The sequence below is a fragment of the Elephantulus edwardii genome, unplaced genomic scaffold (assembly GCF_000299155.1).
Source record: "Elephantulus edwardii isolate Elephantulus edwardi_28Jun2011 unplaced genomic scaffold, EleEdw1.0 scaffold00007, whole genome shotgun sequence".
NCBI classification, from domain to species: Eukaryota; Metazoa; Chordata; class Mammalia; order Macroscelidea; family Macroscelididae; genus Elephantulus; species Elephantulus edwardii.
In genome coordinates, this window is record NW_006399757.1 from 378,150 (window position 1) to 404,914 (window position 26,765).

At 38.1% G+C, this 26,765-nt stretch overlaps 1 protein-coding gene across 1 annotated transcript in view; it reads left to right on the plus strand.

The window, feature by feature from the left end:
- The window catches only part of PPP1R9A (protein phosphatase 1, regulatory subunit 9A), a 347,596-nt gene that overhangs the window by 251,374 nt on the left and 69,457 nt on the right, over window positions 1–26,765 (plus strand). The window contains 1 exon segment of the mRNA XM_006880217.1: window positions 20,630–20,785. Coding sequence (XP_006880279.1) covers window positions 20,630–20,785 — 156 coding nt within the window.

The window sequence follows — 26,765 nt, forward strand, 5'->3', positions numbered from 1 at the left end:
AAGTCTAATAAAAATGGGAATTTTACATATATATATACTTGACATATTTTTCATTTTCAATGCAGTACTTACTCTGATCTATTGCTCATTTAAAAATGATATTTTATTTGATTATTTTATATTATAAGAGTTCTTTATATATTCTGGGTAAAACATTAGGGATTGATGTGACAGAATTAGTGAGACCGGCCCAGGACAGGGAAGGGCTCAGAGCTGCTGTACATAGGGTGCTATACATCGCAGGTGATTCAGTTAATAACATTCTATGACAGGTTTGGGAGCAGGAGTGGCATCCACTTTCTAAACAACATGCCTCTGGGAACTCTATGAACTTTGACAAATGTTGATAGTTGTACAGGGGCTTCAGGCCTTTTGTTCATAGGGTCATTATGAGTCGTGCTCAACTCAAAGGCAATCAACAACAACAACTACAAAGGGATTTGTAAATATTTTATCCTATGTAGTCTTTCTTTTTATTATATTAGCAATATCTTCTAAAGAACAGAATGGGGGTTTTTTATGTGAATGAGGTTAGGCCACTAATTTGTTCTTTTAAGTTTTATTCTTTTGGCATCATATCTAAGCCATCTTTTCCTTAAGTATGTCACACAGATTTTCTCTAAAGTTTTTTTAACTATATACCTAAAAAGCTATAAAGTTAAAAGCTAAGATCTCATTAGGTTTTATATTTAGATCTGTACTCCATTACAAACTAGGTATTATATATAGTGTGAGATTTTAATCCAAGATCCACAGTCTTATGCCAGAGTATTGCTTTTTCTAGCACTCTTACAATATATGAAAACAAAAAAATGGACAATACCGTGGGATCCTACTTATAGGTTATAGAATAATGTAAAATAAGCATTAACTAGTCACATAATACTGAACAAAGGAGTGAGAACTAAGATTTGTGAAGTAGAAAGATCATCGGAGAAATATTTTCAATGAAAGTTCCTGAAACAATTAGACCTCCATAAAGAGCCTTGATTAATTTGAACCTTCATGTCACCCACACCCAAAATTCCATTTTATGTAGATTTCACCTGAACATAAAAAGAGAAATTATTAAAATCTAGTAGACATCGTAGAGCATGGTTTTGTCTTTGGTTTTTGTTTGTTTGTTTTTTTAAATGAGATTCTTAGGAATGCAATGAGTATAAGAATCCAGGAGGGGTGGGAGAGGCTGGAAGCAGAGGGATGTGGATGTGCAGGGGAATGGGAGGATTAATCATTGGGTTGTACAGTTTGATGGGGCGGGGTGAGGGAAATTGAAAGTATTTGTTCTTACTTGTATTTGAGTTTTGTAAATAAACTAGTAGAGAAAAAAATGCAAAACCAGAAATGAAATAATTAAGAAAATAGACTTCATAGAAAGTAAACACTCTTCATTGAAAGAATACCTTAAATAATGTAAAAGAGAGAAACTAGAAACTGGAGAAGAAATTTGAATAAATAAATATCTGGAAGGTTGTTACGTGCCTTCCAGTCAGAATCAACTCAGTGGATTTTTTTAGAGGCAGTAAATCACACAGATGGAGCTTGCCCGTTTTTCTCCTGCAGAGTAGCTGAGGAATTGAATTGTGTCTTTAGATTGGTAGTGCAATTATATAAAAAATCATCTTACTTGCTATGCATCAAAGAGCTGGCCAGTGACTAGGGATGACAGAAGGAGAATTGATTCTTTGAGCTGTGGTGCTGGGGAAGAGTATTGAATATACCATGGACTGCTAAGATAACAAACAGGTTCGTCCTAAAGAGGGCGAACACAGGCTGCTCCTTGGATTGGATCCTTGCTTCAAGGATTCTGAATCGTCTGACCTGTGTTGGACATGTTTTAAGGTGTGACCAATCCTTGGAGAGGGATGTCATGCTTGGGAGGGTAAAAGGACAACATAAGAGAGGAAGACGCTTTATGATATGGATTGACTTAGTGAGTGTGTCGGAGACAATGAGATTGGCTCAGGATAGAGCAGGGTTTAGGGCTGTTTTACAAAGGGTCGCTATGAGTCACAACACATAACAACAACAACAACATGACCTAATAAGAGAAGGCACTATGGGGCAACTATGTATTATAAGAGAAGAAAATGGAGTCTTAATAAACATAAGATCCTCAACCGTGCTAGCAATGTAGAGGTCAGATTTTAAAACACAAATGAAATACTATTTCATACTTACTTGTTTTAATCAGATACTATTAAATTTTGGTGGGTTATGTGGAACAAGAGGAGCTGTTATATGAATATTGTACATAGGTATCTAAATTAGCCCAACCACTTTGAAAAACAGTTTGGAATTAGAGCAGTGATGGCAGTTTGAAGACTAAGATTCATCTGTTCAGGCCACAGTCTTCAGTCATTTGGTTCACTTTAGAGAGCTGGGCAATGAATAAGGATGACAGAAGAATTGATGCCTTTGAGTTGTGTTAAAGAAAAATATCCCATGGACTGCCAAAAGACCAATCTAATGTATCTTGAAGAAGGTGCAGTTAGAGTGCTCCTTGAAGGCAAAGATAGTGAAGTTTCATCTTTCATAGTTTGGACATATTGTTAAGCAAAGCTGTTCCTTGGAAATAGACACCCACTTGGAAAGATGGAGGGTCAACGAAGGAGAGGAAGACCCCCAACGAGATGGATTGACATAGTGATTTCAGCAATAGGCTTTAGTGTGTCAGAGATGAGGAGGATGGCACAGGACAGGGTAGGGTTCAGGTCAGCTGTTCATATAGCCACTGTAAGTTGTATTCCACTTGATGGCACCTAACAGTAATAATAATGTGAAGTTGATTTAAGAATTTTTGTAATTGCTAAAGACCTTAGTAAAACTCTTCTGTGCATGAGCTATAGGACATATTTCCTCACACAACAACTCAACTTGAGGTCATCAAGTCAGAACTGACTCATCACTGACCTTTTAGTGAGTTTCTCCAGTGGCTGTAAGTCACATAAGAGGACACCGCTTATATTTCTCTTTCAGAGTCACCAGTGAATTCAAACCATCAGAAAGGTATATCCATTGTTTACAAGTGAAGCTCCCTATGAATTGCATTATCCTTACGTGTTTACTACTGTTCTTATAATAGAAAGAGATTGAATGAAGTCAAAATCCCCATGAACAGAATGGTAAATGCATCACAGTATGTATTTGTTGTTGTTGTTGTTATGTGCCATCGAGTCACTTGCAACTCATAGCAATTCTCTGTACAAGAGCCCTAAACACCATTCTATCCTGTGCCAACCTTGCTGTTTCAAACACACTCATCCCCACCACTCCACTCACAGAATCGATTCATCTCATCGAGGGTCTTCCTCTCCTGCACCATCCTTCCACTCTCCCAAACATGATGTCCCTCTCCAAAGACCAGTCCCTCCTTGCAACAGGCCCAAAGTACGTCAGACGAAGCTTCAGAATCCTTGACTCCAAGGAGCATTCCGGCTTCAGCCTCTCCAGGACAAACCTGTTTGTTCTTCTAGCAGTCCATGCTATATTCAACATTCTTCTCCAGCACCACAGCTCAAAGGCATCAGTTCTCTTTCTATCATCCCTGTTCACTGTCCAACTCTCTGATGCATAGCACATAATTGCAAAGACTGTAGCCTTAGTATCCAGCCTGATGTCATTGCTCTTCAGTATTCCTGAGAGGTCCCTCTCAGCTGACTTTGCCAGTGCAATTCGTCTCCTGGCTTCCTAGTTGCTGTTACCAAGAGTGTTGACTGTGGAACCAAGTAAACTAAAACTATTAACTCTCTCAATCTCTTCACCATCCATACTAATGCTGCCAATTGGCCCAGTGGTGAGAATCTTTGTTTTCTTAATGTTGAGCTTCAATCCCATATTGAAGACTGTAGTCCTTGACCTTCTGCAGCAAGTGCTTCGGGTCCTCCTCAGTTTCAGCAGGCAGAGTTGTGTCATCTGCATAACACAGGTTGTTGATGTTTCTTCCACCAATCCTGATGCCACATTCCTTGTACAGCTCAGCATCTCGGAGATCTGTTCTGCATACAGATTGAAAAGGTATGGGGACAAAATGCATCCCTGATGGATCCGTTTCTTGATTTTGAACCATCCAGTATCTCCCTGCTCTGTCCTGACGACTGCCTCTTGGTCCAAGTATAGGTTTCACATTAGCACAATCAAATGTTCTGGGATTCCCATTCTTCCCAGAGTCAGCCATAGCCTGTTGTGATCCACACAGTCAAAAGCCTTTGCATAGTCAATGAAGCACAGATAGACATTCTTCTGGTATTCTCTGCTTTCTGCCAAGATCCATCTAACATTAGCTATAATATCCCTAGTACCATGACCTCTTCTAAATCCAGCCTGCACATCTGGCAGTTCTCTATTGACATATTGTTCCAAACGTTTTTGGATAATATTCAGCAGAATCTTGCTTGCATGTGATATCAATGATATTGTTCAATAATTTCCACATTCTGTTATGTCAGCATTCTTTGGAATGGGACCAAATATCGATCTCTTCCAGTCAGTGGGCCAGCTGGCTATCCTCCAGTTTTCCTGGCACAACTTACTGAGCACATCCAGGTCAGCGTCTATTTGATGAAATAAATCAATTGATATGCTGTCAACTCCTGGAGCCTTGTTTTTTGCCAATTCCTTCAGAGCAACTTAAACTTCCTCATTCATCAACATAGGCTCTTGCTCATATGTTATTTCATGAAATTCCTCTGTGTAAGCCAGTTCCTTCTGATACAGTGACTCTGTGTACTCCTTCCATCTTCTTTTGATATATACAATATAATATAGGGAGACTGGTAGCCTAGTGGTAAGAAGCTGCACTGCAACCCCAAAGGCATGTGTTTGAATCTGTCCACTGCCCAGCCAGAGATGGATGAGCAGTCTCCTCTTTATGATTTACTTATACTGAAAGTTATACAAGTGTTCAGATCTTTCATTCACAGGGTCGCTATGAGTCGTCTACAACTCGATGGCACTTAGCAAGAACCACAATACTGAAAACCTACTGGAGGGTCAGCTATGGATTGCTTCTGACTTAATAGCACACAACAGCAATTAAGTAATACACAGAAGAAAAAAATGAATGAGTTCCAGATATTTACAAGTGACTGAATTGCAGTAGCATATTTTCCCAGAATATTAAGTCACTTAAATAACTTTTAAAATAATGTAAAGTAAACACCTTATTTCATTAGTAAAGCAAAAGTAAAATTAAGGAAAATCAAAGAATTATTTGAATATATTTCAGTGGAAGTACTTCTGAAGGATAAATGATCAGCACAGAATTAAGATGGTATGTGTGTTGTTATGTGATGTCAATGCTGAACTGACTCATGTCTCCCCCTCCAGAGGGTTTTCAGAAGATATGCATTGCACAGAAGGAGATTGCTCATCTTTCTCTAGTGGAGCAGTTAGTAGATTTGAACCATGTGCCTTTGGGTTGACAGCACTCTTTACTACTAGACCACCAACAATGAAGTATACTTGTATAGTGTATTCTCTTGAACTAATTGATAGTTCACTGGAAGTTGTTATAGCAATATTATTTTCTGTGTGTTTCCTAAGTATTTTTTGTTGTCAATTCAGTATTTATTAATTTTTTTAAAGCTGCCATATGCAGTTTCCTATAGTAAGCAAATATATGCTTGTGACTTGATTGTCCCACAGATCTTGCTTTTAGTAAATGTCTTAAAAGGCCTACAATTATTTTTTTTCATTTTCCTGAGAATTAGAATTATTCTGTGTTACATATTTAAAAATAAAAATTTCTCAGATCAGCCTCAGACCTACAGAATCAGAATATGTGCTATATCAGAATATAGGACTAGTGGAGTCTTTGAGAAAGTGTTAGACAAAATTAGAAGTAGAGTTTGGCAGTTTCAGAATGGTAGAAGCACTGACCTTTGGTTCATCGTATTGCAAGTACTTTGTGAGAAGAATTGAATCTTTAGATTAATAATTATCCATAGAGATAATTTTTAATTACTATTTAATTTAAAAAGATGCCATTGAAGACTTTTTGTGTTCATTTTAAACTTTGTACTATAAATTCTTTAACTATAATTTGTTTTGTTTTCTGATCTGACCATTTTCATGATCATGTTAATAATTATTATAAACATACCATATTTTCTAAAATTTTGTTCTCTAATAACAGAATTGTTAAAATACTAGGAAATCATGCTTATGTGGTCACTGTAGATCTCGAAGGATTAAAAATTCAGGGAAATACAAATCCCTTGGTCTCTTCCCACAGTTCTGTTGGCATCAGAATAAGTACTTGATTGTTTCCTTGGCAAGGAGAATGAAATTCAGAGAAGACTGCCAATTTGAAATGGCAGTGTAACACTTAAATTACAGAGATCTACTTTGGTCTCTTGACTACTTAGTTCTAGATCTCAGTGGGAAAAGTAGCTATTGCTTATTCTCTATTTGTACTGAATATATTTATGAAGAACTTAAAAGCTATAGAATTTATCTCTTGGTAAGTAACACTGATTAAAAGGAATTGAGTTAGGAATTGGTTGTGTAAAAGTATATTTCATACTCACAGGAAGCCTTCTGTTTAGCTGTGGGAACAATCAATATATGACAGTGAATTTAAAGAATTTTCTAGACAATCTGTCAAAAAATCAGATCATCATAATATCAAGTAAATGAGCAGAATACAAGTATAAGGTTTTAAGGCTTGAGGTTCCAGTATTTCTTGGTAAGAAATTTTTGTTATGATATTTTTTTCCCTGGAATACAAATAGGTAAGAAGGAGGAGTGGCATCCACTTTCTAAACAACATGCCTCTAGAAACTCTGTGAACTTTGATAAATGTCTATAATTACAGAAAGAAAGGCTTCTTGTTCAGAGGGTTGCTGTGAGTTGTGCTCAACTCAAAGGCAACCAGCAATAACAAGACCAAATAAGTGTTTGTGAATTGAATTGTGTCCTTTTAATTATGTATTGGTTAGTGTTTGGAAGCAGAATTGGCATCCCCTTCCATAATAGCTTGGCTCTGGAAACCTTATGAACCTGAAGAGAGGACAAAAGTTATATGGGAGGTGTCCAGGACTTTCATTTATAGGGTCGCTATGAGTCGCCTGTGACTTGACGGCACTTAAAAACAACAACATTGGTTAGTGTAGGATGTACCTTAAGTCTGTCTCTTTAAGATATAAACGAAATTAAGTAAGCAAGCAAATGAAGTAAGAGAGGAGGAGTGAGATCCTAAGAATCAAGACAGTTGCTCTGGAGCAGAAGCTCCGAATGGCCGGATTTTATCCCCTAGAGATAGCACCCTGAATTCAGACCTCTAGCCTCCAAAAGGAACTCTGGTGGCTTAGTGATAAGGAGTCGTCGTGCTTCTTACCCAGAGGTAGGTGGTTTGAATTATCAGCAGGAGAAAGATGGTAAATCTCCTCCCAGTGTGACTTTACAACCTTTGAAAAGCTATTGGAAGGTCAGCTATGAGTCTTTTCTAGATTGACATGAAACAACAGCAGCCTCCGAAAGAAAGTGTGAGAAAATAAATATTTGTTTATGAAAGTCACCCTTTTGTGGTACTTCTGTTATAGCAGCTCTAGATAATTAAGACAGTAAACTCTTTTCAAGAGCTAAAAAACAGACAAACATCCCTTAAGGTGGAGCACACAAGGAAGATATAAGTGCAGGAAAGCCTTGGGAAGGAAAACTGAATAAGATTATAAAGACTTTAAAAATTAATATTGTATCTAAAAAAATTAATATTGTGTCTAAACAGATCTTACCCGTTACCTAGTTGTTGGGAGACTGGTCTCCACAAATTTCTTACATCCTAATCAGTTGTCTTCCCTTTGTTATGTCCCAACTTTTCAGTGGTGTTTGAGTAGTGAACAATCTTGATAGTTTTCTATGTAGCAGAGAGAAAGTTTGTTTACTGCCTATTATAAAAAGAGTCAGATTACCTAAACTCTAGGTTTCTCTCCTGACGCATGCATGTATGAGTTCAGTATCACATGACCTTCTTAGCTTGACTTTGGAAATAGTGAGTGGAAGATCCAAGTGGAGAAAACTAGATTTTCTCTTAACTAGAACAAAAACTCCTCTGGGAAAGGTTTTTGACCTTGTTCAAAAAAATGATTCCAGGGATCAACACCTAGACTGAGTAAAGAAAATTTACAATTATGGTCAGAAGCCTACAGAATTCCTTGGCTGATTCTCTTAGGAAAGGATGGAATGAGGAGTGTAATGCTAGTTAAGGATTGATTAGGACAGTTGGCTTCCTTTCCCTTCAACTAATCATGCATTCGATCATCCCAACTTTAGTTTCATTCAGACAGTAAGTCATTGTGATTTTTTTTTTAAGTAAGTCCTGACTGTTGTAAGGGACTATTTCTAAAAGACAAACATCATGGGAAACTAGAGATAAGTGTTTGGGCCTTACCACCCTGGAATAAGTCTATAAACCTGACAGAATGATAAACTCCTAAACTGCTTAAATATTAAGATCAACTCCCATGCCATTGACCCATTGTTGTCAGGTTGAATGTGAATCATAGCAATACCTTTGGTGAACTGTCCTATAGGGATTCTAAAGCTACCATCTTTACAGAAACAGATCATCACATCTTTCTCCTCCAAGGCAAGTAGTGGTTCAAGCCTCTGGCCTCTCAGTTACTAGGTGAGTGCTTAACCATTGCAAAACTCCCCTATTCCTTATGTTAAAACAAAATTTAAAGTTTGTTTAAATTTAAATTATGATAATTTGAAGAGATGCTGTAATGATAAGACAGAAACTTAAAATCCCTTACTGCAGTTAAGTCAGTCTGACTCATGGTAACCCTTTATTGGGTTTCCAAGCCAATAAATAATGGAAGAAACTCCCTCAGTTTTCTCCCTCGGAAAACCTGGTGAGTTTGAACTGATGACCTTTCAGTTAACAGCCCAACACATAACGCATTAAATCAGTAGGCTGCTTATAATGACCATAGAACAGCAAATATCACAGACTAGGATGAACTTTATTTAAAAGTATTGTTTTGACAATAATTTTCATGTAAATGAGGAGCAAATAAAACACATTAAGAAGCATTATTCTTTTTAAATGTCACTGCTGTATGGGTCATGGTTTTTCTAAATACAAGAGTCCCAGGCTAAATGTGTAAGTAATGAAGATGATAGTTTGAGGTGGGCCGCCTTGTACTTACAGGCTCAAAAGTTTTAAAGGGCCAGCAAACTTGTTTGTTAAATGGAATTGGAATGTTAAAGGCAAAAACCAATCTTGTTCATTAGCATCTCTGATTTACAAGATTATATGACCACTTTCCTTTTGGAAAAACCTTTATATAGCACCCTCCTCACAAAGTGAAGCTATGACTCATTGGATCTTTGATTCAGAGTTGTTGTTATGTGCCATCAAGTTACAAAGACTCATAGAGACCCTATGAATAATGAATCTGAATCTGAGCTCTGCCCCTGTCTTTGCTATCCTCTGATATTCTTGAGCTTATAGTTGCAGTTACTGTGCCAGTTCACCTTACCAAAGGGCTTCTCTTTCTCTGACCCTCTGCCTTCCAAAGCATGATGACTTTTTTAGGGACTGACTGACCCTCTTAACAGTATGCACAAAACTTCACCTTGCTTTCTTCCAAGGAGCACTGAGGTTGCACTTTCTCCAAGATGTATTTCTTTATTCTTTTGGCAGTGTGTGGAATAGTCAATACTCTTCTCTAGCACCACTCTAAAACTTCGTCTGTCATCCTTATTCATTGACCAACTTTCAGATGCATGGGAAGTGATTGAAAAGACCATGGCTTGGATCAAGTGCACCTTAGTCTGTAAACTGACATCCTTGCTTCTTCGCACCCTGGAGAAGTCCTTGACGGTAGATTTTCCTATTGTAGTGCATCTTCTGATTTCTTGGCTGCTGATATCAAGAGTGCTGGCTGTGTATTCATTCAAGGAAAACAACTGTTAATACAACTATTATTCAAATACACACATCAACAGCTAAAGACAAAGGTCCAGAAATTGAGGCTTTCTACTAACTTTTGCAGGAGCTTCGGTAGCCCAATGGTAAGAAGTTGTGCTGCAGTTCCCGCTGGCACTCATTTTTACCGTCCAGCTACTCCACCATCCCAGGAGAAGGATGGGCTATCTCCTCCCATGTGACTCACTGCCTCTGCAGACCCTTTGGAGAGTCAACTATGGGTGGGTTCTGACTTAACAACAAACAACCATCACCACCAACTTTTGAAATTTATTAGGCTTCATTAAAAGAAAGTGGTGACTAAAAAGGACCAGAGGGAGAGGGGCTTCACTCAGCTGGAGGCGCGGAGCCTCTCTTACTAGTGCAGCCACGTGGAGCGCTCTCCTACAGGTGGGTCATACTGCTGGTCTGTAGCTTTCGCCACAGGACCTCCTCTCTTATCTGCTTTACCTCAAACCACTCCAAGCCCCAACTTCCAGGGCCTTGCACTTGGTGGAAGCCACCTAGACTCTGCTGGCTTCTGGCTACCTGGAGTTCTGTTATTCATGTCTACTGGGGTCTGCTGGAGAATAATTGAAGTGGTTTGGCTCCTTCTCTGTATCTTACTGCCCTCCAAGGGCAACCTTGCACTGCCAGTCAGAAGACCTGGGAGAAAGCGGTTTGGCCAAGTCTCCAGTCACCTGAGGTCATTTCCAGACCAAGAGCTGAAAACTTAAAATCTACCAACCACTTCCATCCTTGATCTTGATTCCAATTCCCTCTGTGGTTGGGTTAGCAGAGAAATATGATTTAAATGGAATTTTTTTATATACACATATAATTCTTTATTCATATATATGGCATTTAAAAAGAAACTGCTGTAAACATAACAATTACAATCTCTAAGCCATGGCATTCACCAAGAGCTCAGAAATGTATTCTCATAAACACATGCACACTTTCTTGTTAATACAATACCTGGCAACATGTTATCATGAGTCAGCAGGCTTTGGAAAGCCATAAGAGGTCAGCAGTTTCCAAGTCATCCTTTTTCCTTTATTTTTTTTTTTTAAAATTTCTTTATTTTTCATTTCAATGAACATCTACAGAGATTTTGGAATTCCATTCATTCATTGTTACACCCCTCTCCCCACCCCACCCCCGTTTGCTCCTCTCCTTCAAACGCAAAAGAAAAACTCCCTCATTGGTACACAATCCCCCACACACATCCCCCAACCCCAAATATAATCCACTCTGCAGCCCTCATTCCATACTCTTACGATAAATATAATGCCATAAAATATAAAATATTCTCTCCCCCAAAGACTTCAATGCCATAAACATATTTCATCCAGTTTTTCTCAGTCTTACCCCCATCCCGATGTCAGCCTCATTCTGCAACAGTGGCACCATATAGCATTTGTCCCTCTGTGACTGAGATACCTCACTCAGCATAAATGGAATTTTTTTAAGGAGTAAATAACATTTTAGCTCCTTGTTCTGTTTGGCCAGACATAGTTAGGAAGGGAATTGGTGACTGGAATGTAAAAGTTGGAAACAAAGAAGAAGGACTAGTAGTTGGAAATTAAGGACTTGGTGATAGAAATGGGACTGGAGGTTGAATAACTAAATTTTGTACAATCTATAATTTATTCCTTGTAAATACCTGTCTTAAAAGATATAAATGGATACTATACATATGGACTGATAGACTACACAGGAATCATTGACTACATATGTAAAAAATCATTGGAAAAGCTCAATATCAGCATTAAAAGAAAAGACTAATTGCTGATTGGGGAACAAAGTATCAGTTACGTGCAAGTTCAAATTGAAGCCAAAGAAATGAAAACAAGTACTGAAGAGGCAAAATGTGACCTCGAGTCAGTCCTACCTGAATTTAAGAGCCAGCTCAAGAATAGATTTAAAGCACTGAGCACTAATGATGTGAGAACAGATGAGTTCAAGGATCTCATCCAGGATGAAAGCAAAAGGTCTTGCAAAGACCAGAATGAAACAAAAGGCCAAAATGATTCCCAGATATTTTTTACATTCTTGGGCTTAGTTCACTGATAGTTCAGCCATCTACTAGCTTCACTGGTAGACAACTGCCTAACAGTGCTGTCTACTGGGCTATTCAACTTCAGCTCTATTCAGAACCAAAATGGGCATGGCCACTGTTCTAAATGTGCAGGACTCAATGCTGCAGAAGATCAAGAATTTAGTCTGCAATATGTACTGAAGTTCAGCATTTAAGAAGACAAAGATTCTTACACTGGACCAGCACCATGATAGATGGAGAAGAAACTAAAGTTAACAGTTACAGCTTACTTGGGTCCACAATCAACATTCTTAGCATAGCAGTCAGGAAATCAAAAGACGAATTGCATTGGGAAAATCTACTGTCAGGGGACTCTCCAGAATGCTGAAAAGCAATGATGTCAGTCTATAGACTAAGGTGTGCCTAATCCAGACCATGGTCTTCACAATTACTTGCTATGCATCAGAAAGCTGGACAGTGACTATGGATGACAGAAAAAGAATTGATGCCTTTGAGTTGTGGTGCTGGAGAAGAGTCTTAAACATACCATGGACTGCCAGGAGAACAAACAGGTCAGTCTTGGAGAAGGTGAGACCTTCTCCCTGAAGGCTAAGATTTTAAAGCTCCATCTCACATAGTTTGGGGACATAGCCAGGGAGGATGGGTCCTTGAAGAAGGGCATCATGCTTGAAACGGTGGAGGCACAGTGCAGAAGAGGAAGGCCCCAGATAAGATGGATTGATACGGTATCTTCAGCAGTAGGGGTTGGTGCATTGGAATTAGTGAAATTGGCTCAGGAAAGGGCAAGATTCAGAGCTGCTGTACATAGGGTCACAGGCAACTCAGTGCACATAAAACAAGAAACAGTGTCTTTACTGGCTTTTGGATTGTTATTACCTGTGACTCAACAGTTGGACTCTCACTTGTAAAATTATGGACAGACAGATCTGGCAAACAGTGAAAACAATACTGTAGCATCTTCATGAGTTTTACACTCACAAATAGTAGACTATATAACCTGCAGATGAGTTATACGGTTTATCATAATACTGCTGCCTGGACTTCAGTTGACAAGTAGACATAAACATACAGTTGTGTAAGACAAGCTGTGTGTTTTGGTTCCTAGCTCACTTGGTCACAGTGAATGCTGTGGTTGAAGGAATGGCCATGGGAAAACTCACCAGAAGTTAAGGCAATAAAGACATGAAGGATGGATATTGTTAAGAGGTGATTCCCTATGGCTCTTTACATGGCTTGTGAGCTGAGTCACCATAGCCTTTCACTTCAGGCTGTATTTTCAGTGAGGTTCATATGGGTCCTTGGATGGTACAAACTATGTGCTCTAATTTTAACTTAAAAGTTGGTGGCTCATGACAAGCCAATGACATCATGAAAGACCTGACAGTCTGCTTTTGTAAAATTTTACAGCCAAGGAAATCTTTTGGGGTAATTCTACTCTTCCATACATGGGCCTGTTATTTTCAAATAGACTTTCATAACCTTGTGTTGTTGTTGTTGTGTACCATCGAGTAGGAACCAGTGTGTTGCTGACCCTGTAGTGGGTTTTCAGAGGTAGTTTTAATCACACAGGAGAACATTGTCCATCTTTCTCCTGCAGAGCAACTGGTGGGTTCAAACCGCTTGTCTTCTTGATTACAGGGCAGCTTCTTGTAAATACAACTTTTGTAACCTTAGAATTCTTAACAAAGGTTTATTTACAAAGAATTATTGTATAGTCAGACTTTCAACTTTATTTTTACCCCATTTTTAATAGCCCCATTTCTGTATATATTACCCTGGATTTGAACTACTTGTTAATCTTAGAGTTGAGAATTTCAGATCAATCAAGTTTTATTTCCTTTCTGTTTAACAAGTCTGCTCTCAATTTGTCACTCTTTTCTCACAGTATGAACAGAATGATAGGACTTTAGACAACCCTTTTCACACTTGCGAGCATTCTTGGGCAGATCAGCCAACTTTCCAGGCATATATTCTACATCTTGGTTATTAAAGGTAATAATGTTGCTAATTTTTTTTCCCCCAGTACAAAGCAGGGACTCCTAGATGGTAATGACTTGTGCACGGCAGGGTAGGCTTTGTCTAATGCTTTCTTGAAGACTCCTAGTTTTTGCCCACTTTCTGTATCTAAAGCAAATTCCTACGTTGCAGAATTTATTATGGTATGTATCCCTTTCCTTTGCAAATTACCATTATATCATCACAATCTAGCAATTTAGGTAAACAAATATTTGTATTCCAAATTCTCTGAGTCATTTGGGTTGGGTGCTTCTGACTAAGGGTGCCTCTGAAGAGTAAGATGTTAACCTAAGCAGAAATCAGTAAAGGGATAATCCATTTTCAGGCTCAATAACAGTTATTTTCAGGACCCAGAAGATTACCTCCGAGCCCCTTCAAGTACATGAACACCCAGGAAGTGAGGGTCATTTGGGGTTGATTTTGTTACCTTTTGGACATGTTGTTATTAGGGTTTTTTGTTTGTGGGTTGTTGTTTTTTTTCTTGAAAAGAAACATGTCTTGAGGTAGAGAGGGTCAGCTAAAGAGAAGACGACTCTCAGTTAGATGGATTGACACACTGACTGCACCTGTGGATTAAGGTGTCAAAGATGAGGAGCATGGCAGAGAATAGGACAGGATTCATATCTGTTGTTCATAGAGTCACTATGAGTCATACTCGACAGTACCTAAAGACAACTACAGAAGAAAAAACAAAGTTGAATTCCTGTTTTTCATGAGTATCTTTTCTAAAAAGAAGGGAAAGACAAATGAAGCCTTTAAAATAATGTAAAATCAAATGCTGATTTATGAACTGCCCACCACAGTTACTAGAAAAATCTGAGAAGGGAAATAGTAGTTTCAGTTGTTAAAAAGATTTCCTAGAGATTCCCAGATGGAGGTGGAGGAGAAAGCAATGTGAAGAGCTAGAGGAGCAGCAAGCTGCATAGAAATGGGACGCTCGAAGGACCGTCATGGTGCACAGAGACCAACGTGGCGCAACATGCACAGTAGGAATTTGAATCAGAACATATATTAAAATAATTCGCTTGGGAGCTACAGGAACATGGAGTTGTGGGCCCTGGCCGAAGCCAGAAGCTGCTGTGGGACCCATCTGCCAGGAGAAAGAAGATTAGTGGGAAATTGACTGAGTTCTCTTAAGCCCCACTAGGAGCAAGCGAACCTGTTGGAATTTTACTGAGTTTCCTTGTTCCGCCACTGACCACCCAGGATTGGGTGAACTGGTAGGAATTTAACAGTTTTCTAGGGCATCACTGACTACCCAGGAGAACGCCCAGGAGCGAGCAGGCCTGTAGGAATTTGACTGAGTTTTCATGGACACTGCAGACTTGCCAGAAGCAAGGGGGTCAGTGGGAATTTGACTGAGTTTTCTTAAGACCTGCTGGAACCGTGGCCTGGTTGGGGTCAAGGAGGAGAGTCCTTTAGACCTGGGCTCATATCTTCTCTCTATGACCTGTCAAGTCAAGGCGCTGCCAAGTCAAGGATGGCTCATAGTGACTCATAGATCTGAGCACTGTCCTATCCTGTGCCATCTACAAAGTCTCTGCACATACACCAGCCCATTGCACCAGTCACTGTGTCAGTCTACCTGGTTAGATTCTTCCTTTCTTTTGCTGACCCTCTCCGAGTATGATGTCCCTCTCCAAAGAACAGCTTCTCCTAACAACATACCCAAAGGATGTGAGGCGAAGCTTTATCAGTCATATTAGCTATGACTGTAGGAAGGTTCATTTCTACATCAAAACCTCAGTCTGCTCATTCTTAATAATTTTTCCTTAAAATGACAAAGTTGTCATGAGAATTAAGGATAGGAAGGCTATAAAGTTTGAAAATAAGTCTGAGTGGCAGGTACTAAAAATCGGTGGGAATGTGCAAAGTAAAAATAAGCCAATTTTAATCCACTCTTACTGCTACCAAACAACTGTAACATTTTAAAAATAGTCCAGTTTGTATTTCAGAACCAGACATAGGTTAAATGTCTGTCTCATAAATAAAACTTCCTGGGAGATCTCTGCATATGATTCTTACACACACAAATTGGTCATTCTTGAAGTAAAACTTTCTTTCTCTTGAAAGCTAATCCTCTTCCTACTTGTCATAGTTTTGGTGTGGGAATTTCCAAGCCCCCCAAAATTCCCACACTTCTGCCCTATTCGTTCACCACTCACCCTCACCCCTCAGTGATCCAAGATGAACATCCTTCTATACTAACACATCTTATGGAGCAACTGCCCCTAAGACTTCCCTAATCTACCTCTGACATTTCCACTGCAGGCCTCCCACTGTCCTTTGACCGTGGCTGTTTTGATATCAGCCTCTTGGCATCATCTTCTTTCTTAAAACTTCTTTTAAGTACTATATATGGTTTATACCTGTAATCCTAGGATGGACAGCACACTGTTTGCTGAATAAATTAATATAGCTTTAGCCAGCCACATCTGCACTGCATAGCACAGCAGAGCCTGATTTTCCTGTTAATTCTCAGCTTTCAAATAAGAAATATGGTGGAGCACAGCTGCAGCTGGGCTTGAACGATCCTTTGGGGGATATTCTCTTGTTGTTGGGCTCAAGCATTAGCAATAATTTTTTGCTGCTGCAATGTTTGCTCTGGCAAATCCAGGGAATCTAAATGGTGCTAATCACAAAAATAGCCTTAATTACGCAGTTTCTGTTGGAATTTGTTACTGGATTTGAATTTGGTTACATGTATTTTCAGACTCAATTTTCTATGAGAGAATAGAAGAGTTGATTTTCTCTTGAGGAGAAAGACCTCTAACTAACACTTTAAAATGTTTAAAATCCCTCAGTCTGTGCCAACTATCCAGATGGCTTTCAGCAGAAGTATCGCCTTCTCCACAAAGTGATCTCTCTTGCCATTTTTCTAGTAGCTTATTATTTATTAGTCTTGATATGCTTTTGTTGTTGTTATTGATTGCTGTTGAGTCAAGCACGACTCATAGCGACCTCATGAACAAAAGACCTGAAGCCTTTCTATAACTATTGTCATTTATCAAAGTTCATAGAGTTTCCAGAGGCATGTTGTTTAGGAAGTGGATACTCATTGCCATCGAATTGCAAGTGTTCATTAAAGAGCCTTTCACTGCCATACAGTTGGAACCAACTCACAGCTGACCTTCCAGTCGGTTTTCTGAGACTGGCAATCTCATGGGAGGACACTGTCTATCTTTCTCCCTTTGAAAAGCTTGCATATTTGAACCACCAGAGAGGCACAGCCGTTGAGTTAGCAGTGCTATCTATGCCCTATGGACTATGCCACCAGAGCTCCTTGATTATACTAAATGATAGCCTGGTTGAATAACTATTTACTTTTATCAGCTTGTTTTTCCAGTACATTCACATATAGCAATGTCAACGAAAAGGCTTTGGAGTTATAGAGATCAGGGCCCCAAAATAGAAAAACCTTGACTTCACAATTAAATTTAATATGTACCATGTTGTCATGACCTAGTTACACTTTAAATTTAGCTTTTAATTTTATTGAGTTAGTCATAAAATTCATCCACTAAATGATATAGGAATAAATGTTAAATAGCTGGTCAAAGTCTTCAAAATAAAGACATGGCTTTAATGTTAGTTAAAATGAACAGGTTAAAAATAAATAGATCATTTTAGGCCTATAAAACACAGATGTCAGTAAGGCATCTTAAGATTGTTCTTTTACTAGCCTTGCCACATTTCTTCTAATATCACTGAATTTAGGAGTGCATGGGTATGTGTGTGTGTGTGTGCACTCACAAGCATATTAATTACACACACACACACACACACACACACAATCCTCGTAGAAAAACTTATGTGCCATCGAGTCGCTTGCGACTCATAGTGACCTGATGTACAATATCCCTAAACCCTGCTCTATCACTTGCCAATCTTATTGTCTCCAACACGCCTATCCCCATTACCCCAGTTATTGAATCAATCCATTTCAGAGGGCCTTCCCCTCTTGTGCCATCCCTCTACCCTCCCAAGCATGATGTCCCTCTTCAAGGACTGGTCCCTTCTTGCAACATGTCCAAAGTATGTCAGACGGAGCTTCAGAATCATTGCCTCCAAAGAGCAGCCTGACTTCATCCTCTCTAGGAAACTTGTCTGTTCTCTTAGCAGTCCATGGTGTATTTAATACTCTTCTCCAGCACCAAAGCTCAAAGGCATCAATTCTCCTTCTATCATCCCTATTTATTGTCCAGCTCTCTGATGCATAGCAAGTAATTGTAACACCTTAGTCTCCAGGCTGACATCGGTGCTCCTCAGAACCTTGGAGAGGTCTCTGACGGCATACTTTCCCAGTGCAATTCATCTTTTAATTTCCTGGCTGCTGGTACCAAGAGTGTTGATTGTAGAGCCAAGTAAACTGAAGCTGTTAACAATCCCAATCTCTTCATTATCCATCATGATGTTGCCAACTGGACCAGTGGTGAGAATCTTTTTGGGAATTAAAGTCCTTTAAAGTTTTATGAAATCTCACTGTACCAACAAATAAAAGCTATCTGAAGCCAGCCATTCCCCTACTTTTCCGCTACCTTCCCTTGACAGTTGTAAATACATTTATTTATTCTGGTTGAACATTTTGAAGCTGCCTTCTAAAGAGTCCTAGCTTTCCAGATATCAAAGAGTCATCATACAGGGTCAAGGTGGAGTCCATGACCTTTTAACCATTTCAGTCAGAGCATTTCTGAATTTATTGGGGGGGGAAATATAGCAAGTTTGGAAAAGAACTGCTGCTCATGAAATATCCAGAATTATATCCAGAGTAATATGAAGAACTTTGAGAGAAGTCAGAGGATTTTACATATGTTATATAATTTTATAATATATAATTATATCATATATATATATATATATAAAATGAGAAGTCACATTCACACACATATGTATGTATGTATGTATGTATGTATGTATGTATATGAGTATATATGTATATAAGTGTATACATGTATATACATAAATATACAGAGACAGAGAGAGAGAGAACAAGCCAGACTTAGGAAGAAGTTAAATTTATCTTACTTGAGGAAAAAAAAGTTTAAATGGCAATATAGTAAGGGTCTTCAGAGCTTTAGGGATTATTTTACAATGAAGATAATAATGACATTTAATGTTTGTGTGAACATAGAAAGAAAAACCAAATAGGGTTTTCACTTTAGCAGAAAGAATACCATACAGAAGCAAAGTAAAAAATAGCAGTCAAATCCTAAGCTTGTTTAATCAAAATAATAAATCATTCTCTACACTAGGTGATCTTTAAAAGTTCAGATCATAATGAAAGTTTTCCCAAAGGCAACATAAATTATTGTCTTTTTATACATAGGTATAGTTCTACTATCTGAAGAAACAAAGGATAAATTTCATGAACTCCACCTTTTCAACACAATGAGTCAATGATTTATCTTTAAGTTACATCATAATATATAGACTTAATGCTCTTGTTTCGAATGGTTGACTTATAGCCTGATCCTGCCAGAATGAGTAGTACTTTCTACTAATGTCAAGGAAGTTAGTGTTGAAGAGAAACATTTGTTCCAATGGTCATGAAGCGAAACACTTCCAAGGCCCACAGGTGTTGTAAGGAAAGAAACCTAACTGTTGAAAAATACTGAATTAGTTAAGGGAGTTGTGGTGAGTTAGATAGTACATGACCCATGTGGAAGCGACAGCCACTGCTGACTCTGACCGGTTGTTGTCATGTAGTATTGTACCTGTATTTTTTAATCTTTGGCTTCTGAAAAAAAAAAAAAGCTTGAAATGTAAAATTTATGTGAAGTAGTGTTTTCTTAAACTTTGGGAAATACTTAAATGTACAAAAGTACTGTGAAAGTGGTTTGGAGCTCTGGTAGCCTAGTGGTAAGAAGCTGCACTGTAATCCCAAAGTCACAAGCTTTGAATGCCTCAGCTGCTCTGTGGGAGAAGGATGGGCAGTCTTATCCCTTGTGATTTACTGCCTCTGAAAACCTGCTGGAGGGTCAGCTATGGGTCACTTCCAACATCAGAACATACAGCAACAAAAACAAGAACTGGATGAGCAAAATAATATACATAGGTGGTCGGTGGTTCATTCCCTAGGATACTGGTTCATTCCCTAGGATACTGGTTAATTATTGCAATAGAGAAAAAGAAAACAATTATTTAAACTCTGAAGCTTAGAAAAAGTAATTTACTTCATTTTTTAAAGGTTTGAGGTCCCTTTTAACTCTGAATCTTTGAACTCTTTCCCCCTCTTCTCTACAACCAATATTGGTTGGCTTATTCACAGAGAAAGTGAGAATTTAAAGAAATTACTGATTTCCCTAAGCAACCTACTTTTATTTGGAAAACAAAATCATATTTAAGCAACATAGAACATATGATCCAATAAAAAGGCAATTCATGTTTCTGTGCTAAAGATGCCACATGTACCACTTTTCCATGATGCTCTTATGTCTGACCTAGACACACCACCTTGGACCTTTGCACTAACTTTTGTTTATAACACTGACTGCATGAGGCATGATTGATTAAACACTTACTTACTCTATTACTATTTTATGGCATCTCTTACTTTTATAAAGTATTTTCAAATGACCTACCTCTACTTGGAGTAAGAACAGACAGCTGGATTTCTGAAATCCCCTTCCTTTCAGACAGGGGAATATGCCACAGATGAAGAGGAGGAGGAGGTCGGGCCTGTTCTTCCTGGCACTGACATGGCCATTGAAGTGTTTGAGCTGCCTGAGAATGAAGACATGTTTTCCCCCTCAGACCTGGACACAACCAAGCTCAGTCACAAGTTCAAAGAGGTAAGTTGTTGTTCTGCAAAATATTTCACTGTCCTGTCCACTTGAAGAAAGATATGTTTTTGTTTGAGTAACAGTAACAATAATCCATTTTCAGTGGAAACTTTTTCATTCCAGATTGCCTTATTGAATCTCATTGAACTTTCAGGTGAAATTGAAATAATTATCATTTTGCTTTAATATAAACACTCTTTATTTACCACAGGTGACAGATTACCACTTACCTTGCCCATAATTTCGAGACATAATTTACGTGTACAGTTTTGTTGATAAATCTAAGTAATTTTTCTTTATTTTACAGAAGTAACAGGTAGTAAACTTTTTTCCTAAAGCAGTGACTTTTTTTAAAAAAAAAAAAAGCTCTCCCTTTAAAAAGTATTTTTTTTTTTTTTTCATAAAAAGACAAGAGTCCCTATAAGAATCAGGTAGCATGCTCAAAGGGTTTAGTAGAAGGGAGTTTAATGAATTGCCCTTTAAGAGAGTTAAGAGCTAACAATATATAGTGAGTTGCATAGGAGCTGCCAATAGCAGGAAATTGTATTGGCATCTTTTGTCAGTGGGCAGAATGAGGAAGATAGTACCTTTACTTCAATGTTTGTACCTCTGTGAGAGCACAGTGACCGCTAAAACTCCATCTTTGGGGACTAAAGTAAAGTAACCCTGACCTGCTCGCATTCTGCTGCTGCCTCCAGAACCAGACATAGAAGCCAGATTATTGTGGTCTTGAAGTCTGAGGTTAACAAATAGAGCTAACCATGTAAACACGTTTTCCAAATTAACTACTCAGAGCCCTGGCATGTAAAACACAAACAGTGACTAATGGGTGCCCATGGGCAGCTTTTCCTTCATCCTTTTGGAGAATATCCTCTGTTGTGGGAAGACAAATGCATCATTATTTACAACTTTCCTATTAATTACAACTTCCCATAAACCACAATTTTGTGGTTTCAAGCTTGTTAAGGATTTGACCATTTTGAGAAAGATTCTCCTAAATTTTAAAACTACAGATATTTAATCTCTAATTGTATTTGAAATTTCTAATTTTCTTACATTTCTAGTTTCTGATGTTGATGTTTCATAAATCAGTAGACAGTGCTATTAATATAATCATTACAAAACTTGGTGTTACTTCATAGTACAGATAGAGCAGAGATTTTAGAGTAATTTCTTAGAAAGGCCTCATCACAGAGAGTAAATTGAGCAAAGCAAAATTCTTCAAGAGGTGACTTAGTTGAGAGATAAAAAAGGAAATTTAGGTGTCCGTTTCTCTGTGGCTCTGATTTGGTCCAGGAATACAGATGATCTAGAAAAGAGTAGATGAACAACTTGTTCTTTAAGGCATCTTCCTTGAATGCCGTAGTTCAAATTCCACTATTTTACAAATATTGGAAGTTGTGAGATCAAAGTAGTTTACAGAAAAAACTATAATAAAACTCCTTAATGTTTACATTATTTTGAGCAAACCTACATCTAGTACTATTTTGAGCAAAGCATATTAGATCAACATTACTTCAGTCAATCCTACGTATCATATATTTTCCTACAAGACTCTGAGCTTCTTTATATTTGCTCAGTGTACTTAGTTCTTGTGCTGTGCCAGTCATACTGTTAGTGGTTAACTATTTGTTCAATAGATGGTGTCAAACATGAACAGAAAATTGGATAATGAAACAATAAATCAAACAAACCTTCATAAGAAACCTTATAAGCCAGAATAGAACAGCCCCATGGGTTTCCCAGGCTGTGAAGCAGCCTCATAGAGTTTCCAAAGCTGTGAATCTCTACAAAAGCAGACTATTGCATCTTTCTCCAAGAAGAACTGGTGGATTTGAACAGATGACTTCTTAGTTAGCTGCTGAGAATTTAAACCACTGGGAGACGAGGGCTCCTTTTAATGTAAATACCTAATTTACATTTTCCAAAGAATTTTCAGTAAATATTGATCTACCCATTTCTATCTGGATAGAAAAACAAACATTATTAGTTACAGAATTTGTACCATGGTGCTTTGTACTGCTTCTGGCTTTAGTATTCAGTTTTATCTTATCCTCTCTCTTAAGTACATACATATAAAATGTAATTAACATTGGTTGAATAAAGTCACATTTATTCACCTCCTAAAAAAAAAAAGAAGTCCATTTATTTTGCAGCTATTTATTCAGGAAAATGTTTGAATCAATAAGTCCCTTGAAAATTCTTTTTTTCTATTTTGGATTTTAATAAATTGAAATAATTGTCTGAAAACTGGAATTTTTATCATGTCGGCTCTTAAATACAAGTTTATGGAGTGTGTAGGTGTAATTGAAGTCTTCTTATGACACTCTATAAAATTTTATAATACCCCCTGTTAGTTCAAGAACAGAAAATCTGACTAGAATGAATTAATCACGTACTGATTCCTGGTTAGTGTTAACTGCAATATAAAATGAGACATTTTGCTCTACTTTTCTGCTTTCAAAAATTACTTTTATAAGAAAAATCTAATGACCTATTTAAGATACCAATGTTGTAAACTTTCAGAGTTCACTGTTACTGTCCTATAACAGGGCCTGGACTGGTACCTTTGTGGGTCAGAGTCATTGTTAGATGCTGTCGAGTAGACTAGAGAGTCTTTATGAACAACAGGTCTGAACTTTGTCCTGTAGAGCACCCATACGTAGGATCTCTGTCATGCGCAGAGCCCTGCCATGCTCAGAGCCCATTGTGATAGTCACTGTGTCAGTCCATCTTGTTTTCCCATCTTTCTCTGACCCTTCTCCTTTCCAGTATGGTGGCTCTCTAAGGATCGATTCCTCCTTAGAATAAGTCCAAAGCAAGTTAAAGGAAATTTTACCATACTTGCCTTTAAGAAGCATTCTGGTAGCACTTTTCTATATAGGTTTTTTTTGGGTGTTGTTCTATTGACAGTCCATGAGATGTTCAGCTTTCTTCACTAACATCACAATTCAAAGGCATCAGTTCTTTTCAACCTTCTTTATTCATTGTCTGACTTTCAGATGCCTACAAAGCAATTGAAAAAGACTGTTGTTTGTACTGTAGTCTTTAAACTGACATCCTTGCTCTAGTAGTGCTTTAGAGAGGTCCTTGATGGTAGATTTCTCCAATTCAGTGTCTTTTCATTTTTTTAATAAAAATAAAATAAATTTTATTTTATGCTGTTTACTTACAAAGTTTGTATACATTGTTTTTCTCGCCGGATCTTTTCCATTTCCTTTACGCACTCCCTTCACCCATCAAAATCATGCAACCTTATGGTTAACCACCCCCCACCCCCCACCTGCCCATCCTCACCCCTCTGCTGCCTGCCCTTGGGTCATCATACATGTTCTGTAATAATAGTTTCATACATTATTTGTCCTTATGGGACTGAGTTAGTTAACTTAGCATAATGCTCTCTAATCCCTCCCAAGTTAGGCAGTGATTTACAAAATCATTGCTTATGCATGTTGCATAGTATTCTATCATATGAATGTCCCACAATTTCTCAATCCATTTGATTGTGGTTGGACATTTGGGGTGTTTCCATGCTATTGCGATGGTGAATAACATTGCTCTGAACATTGGTGTACAAGTCTCCATTTGTGCCTTGATTCTCAATCTCTCAAGGTAGATACCAAGCAGTGGAATAGCTGAGTCATATGAGATTTCTATGTTTAGTTTTTGAGGAAACACCAGACTGCCTTCCAGAGTGGTTGTACCCTTTTAAAATCCCACCAACAGTGTTTAAGAGTTTCTATCTTTGCACATTCTCTTCAACATTTACTACCTGCTGTCCAGTTGTTAAACTTTGCCGCTGCGACTGGAGTGAGATGATATCTCATTGTCTTTTGATTTTTTTGACTGCTGCTACAGTAGAGGTTGATTATGAATCCAAGTAAAATGAAATCCTTGATAACTTTAGTCTTTTTCCCATTTATCATCTTTTTGCCTGTCATCCAGTGGTAAGGATTTTTTTCTTTCTTACGGTGAGATGTAATCCATGTGAAAACCTGTAGTCTTTGATTTTTTGCAGTGAGTGTTTCAAGTCTTCTTCATTTCTTGCAAGCAAAGTTATGTTATCTGCGTAATGCAGGTTGTTGAGTTGTTCTCCTAACTTGATGCCAGTCTTCTTCATAAGAGCTCAGCTTCTCTAATAAGTTGCTCAGCACATAGATTCCCCCCACCCCAGCTAACTGTCTTTATCATTTAACCACAGGATTTTGTTATCTATCCTCTTACCCTCCCCAATTTTTTTCTTTTATTTCTCAAGCTTTAGATTAAGCTGTATCTTTTATTAAATAATGTGTTCTAGCACAACTGTACTCCTTTCCCCCTTATCCTGGTGGAATGTAACTGTTGCTCTGACATAATTCAAGGAGCTCTGGTGGTGTCGTGGTGAGTTGTGCCACCAGCACACTGGCACACAGTTCACCTCCACCGACTACTTTGTGAGAAACAGATTGGCTCCCATGTGATCTAATGACTGAAAAGGCACTGGAGGGTCAGCAGTGAGTCAGTTCTGACTCAACAGTGTGCAAGAACTGCCATAAATTCATGAATGACTCTGGGTCCACTGTTCTCCTATCACATGGCACCACACATTCCTACTTTCTGGCCTCAGATTTTAAGTTCATCATCAGGAGGTCTGAGTGTCAAGGTATAGAATGGGCTTCCTCTGATGTACTCCCAGATACTGGCTTGGACACGTTTGCCCAGGATACAAGGGAAGATGATATCCTTATTGCATTGCTGTTCCCATTTCCAATTGCTTGGAAACAACTGTGTTATGCATCTAAGAATTTCTCACAGACTCTTTTGTTAATTGATCAACAAGACCTGGAAGCCCATAAGTGTTACTTTTTTCTCTTTTGACATTTCCAAAATTTTTTCTTTCGGCATCTCTAAAACTTATTCTTTTATTACTTAAACCACAACATAGTTTACCATGTTGTAATAAACTGGAAGTTTTCCCTTGCCAATGTAGTTTTTCCATGCTCTTTTCTTAGTAATGTTCTTTTTGTTCTAATGATAAATATCTCATTATCACTGTTTATGGTTGAAGACTAAAAGCAATTAAGGTGGTGAATTTGCCCCCAACATGCCTTTGATCACATCTGTTGGTTTCAGCGGGCATTCTCTAGCTGTCATTATTTTGTAAATTGCCCACATTCATTTTTAGTTTCTGTTTTCTCTTTGACTTAAATAATTGAGGAAGCAGGTTTTAATTGTCAACATTTTAATTAATTGAATGTTTTCATACATAACGAAATATTCTATTCAATACATAATAGGAAGCTCTGATGGCTTAGTGGTAAGGAATAGCATTGCCAACCCACAGGCATGCAGTTCAAGTCCACCAGCTGCTCTACAGGGGGAAGACGGTAGTCTCCTCCTGTGCAATTTACTGCCACTGAAAACCTGCCGGAGGGTTAGCTAAGAGTCCACTCAGGCTCGACTGTACATTACAACATGCATAGGGTCAGTTATGGTGCCCTTTTATAATTTTTTGGTTTTGGAAATGATACTTGGGCTGACAACACCACTTCTCACCACTAAGCCACAGAGCTCCCTTCCCCAGTAAGCCACCAGAAATGGTAAACTAATAATAAGCTTCTCTGTATAGAATTAATTTCCAATAACATGTAGAAATATATACATTTCTACTTACTTTGCAGTAAGCATAATTATTTGATAAAAGGCTCTAATTATAAGCTACTGCCCAGCAATTTTAGCGATATCTAACCCCTTTATTGTAAGAACCTGTTTATGGAATACCTACTGTTTACCTCAGTGGAGAATTTAACCCTCTGCTGCTTATGCTGCAATTAGTATTTACTTCAGATTAAATCATGACATCATTCAAACTACCACTTTCAGCTAATTTTATATAAAGTATTCCCTGAGGAAAAACACTGTTTAATGTAAAGATAGAGGCCATATAGAGAGTCTGCAAAGGAACACAGCAGAGGCCCATGTTGACTATAGAAAAACTCAGATCTCTATA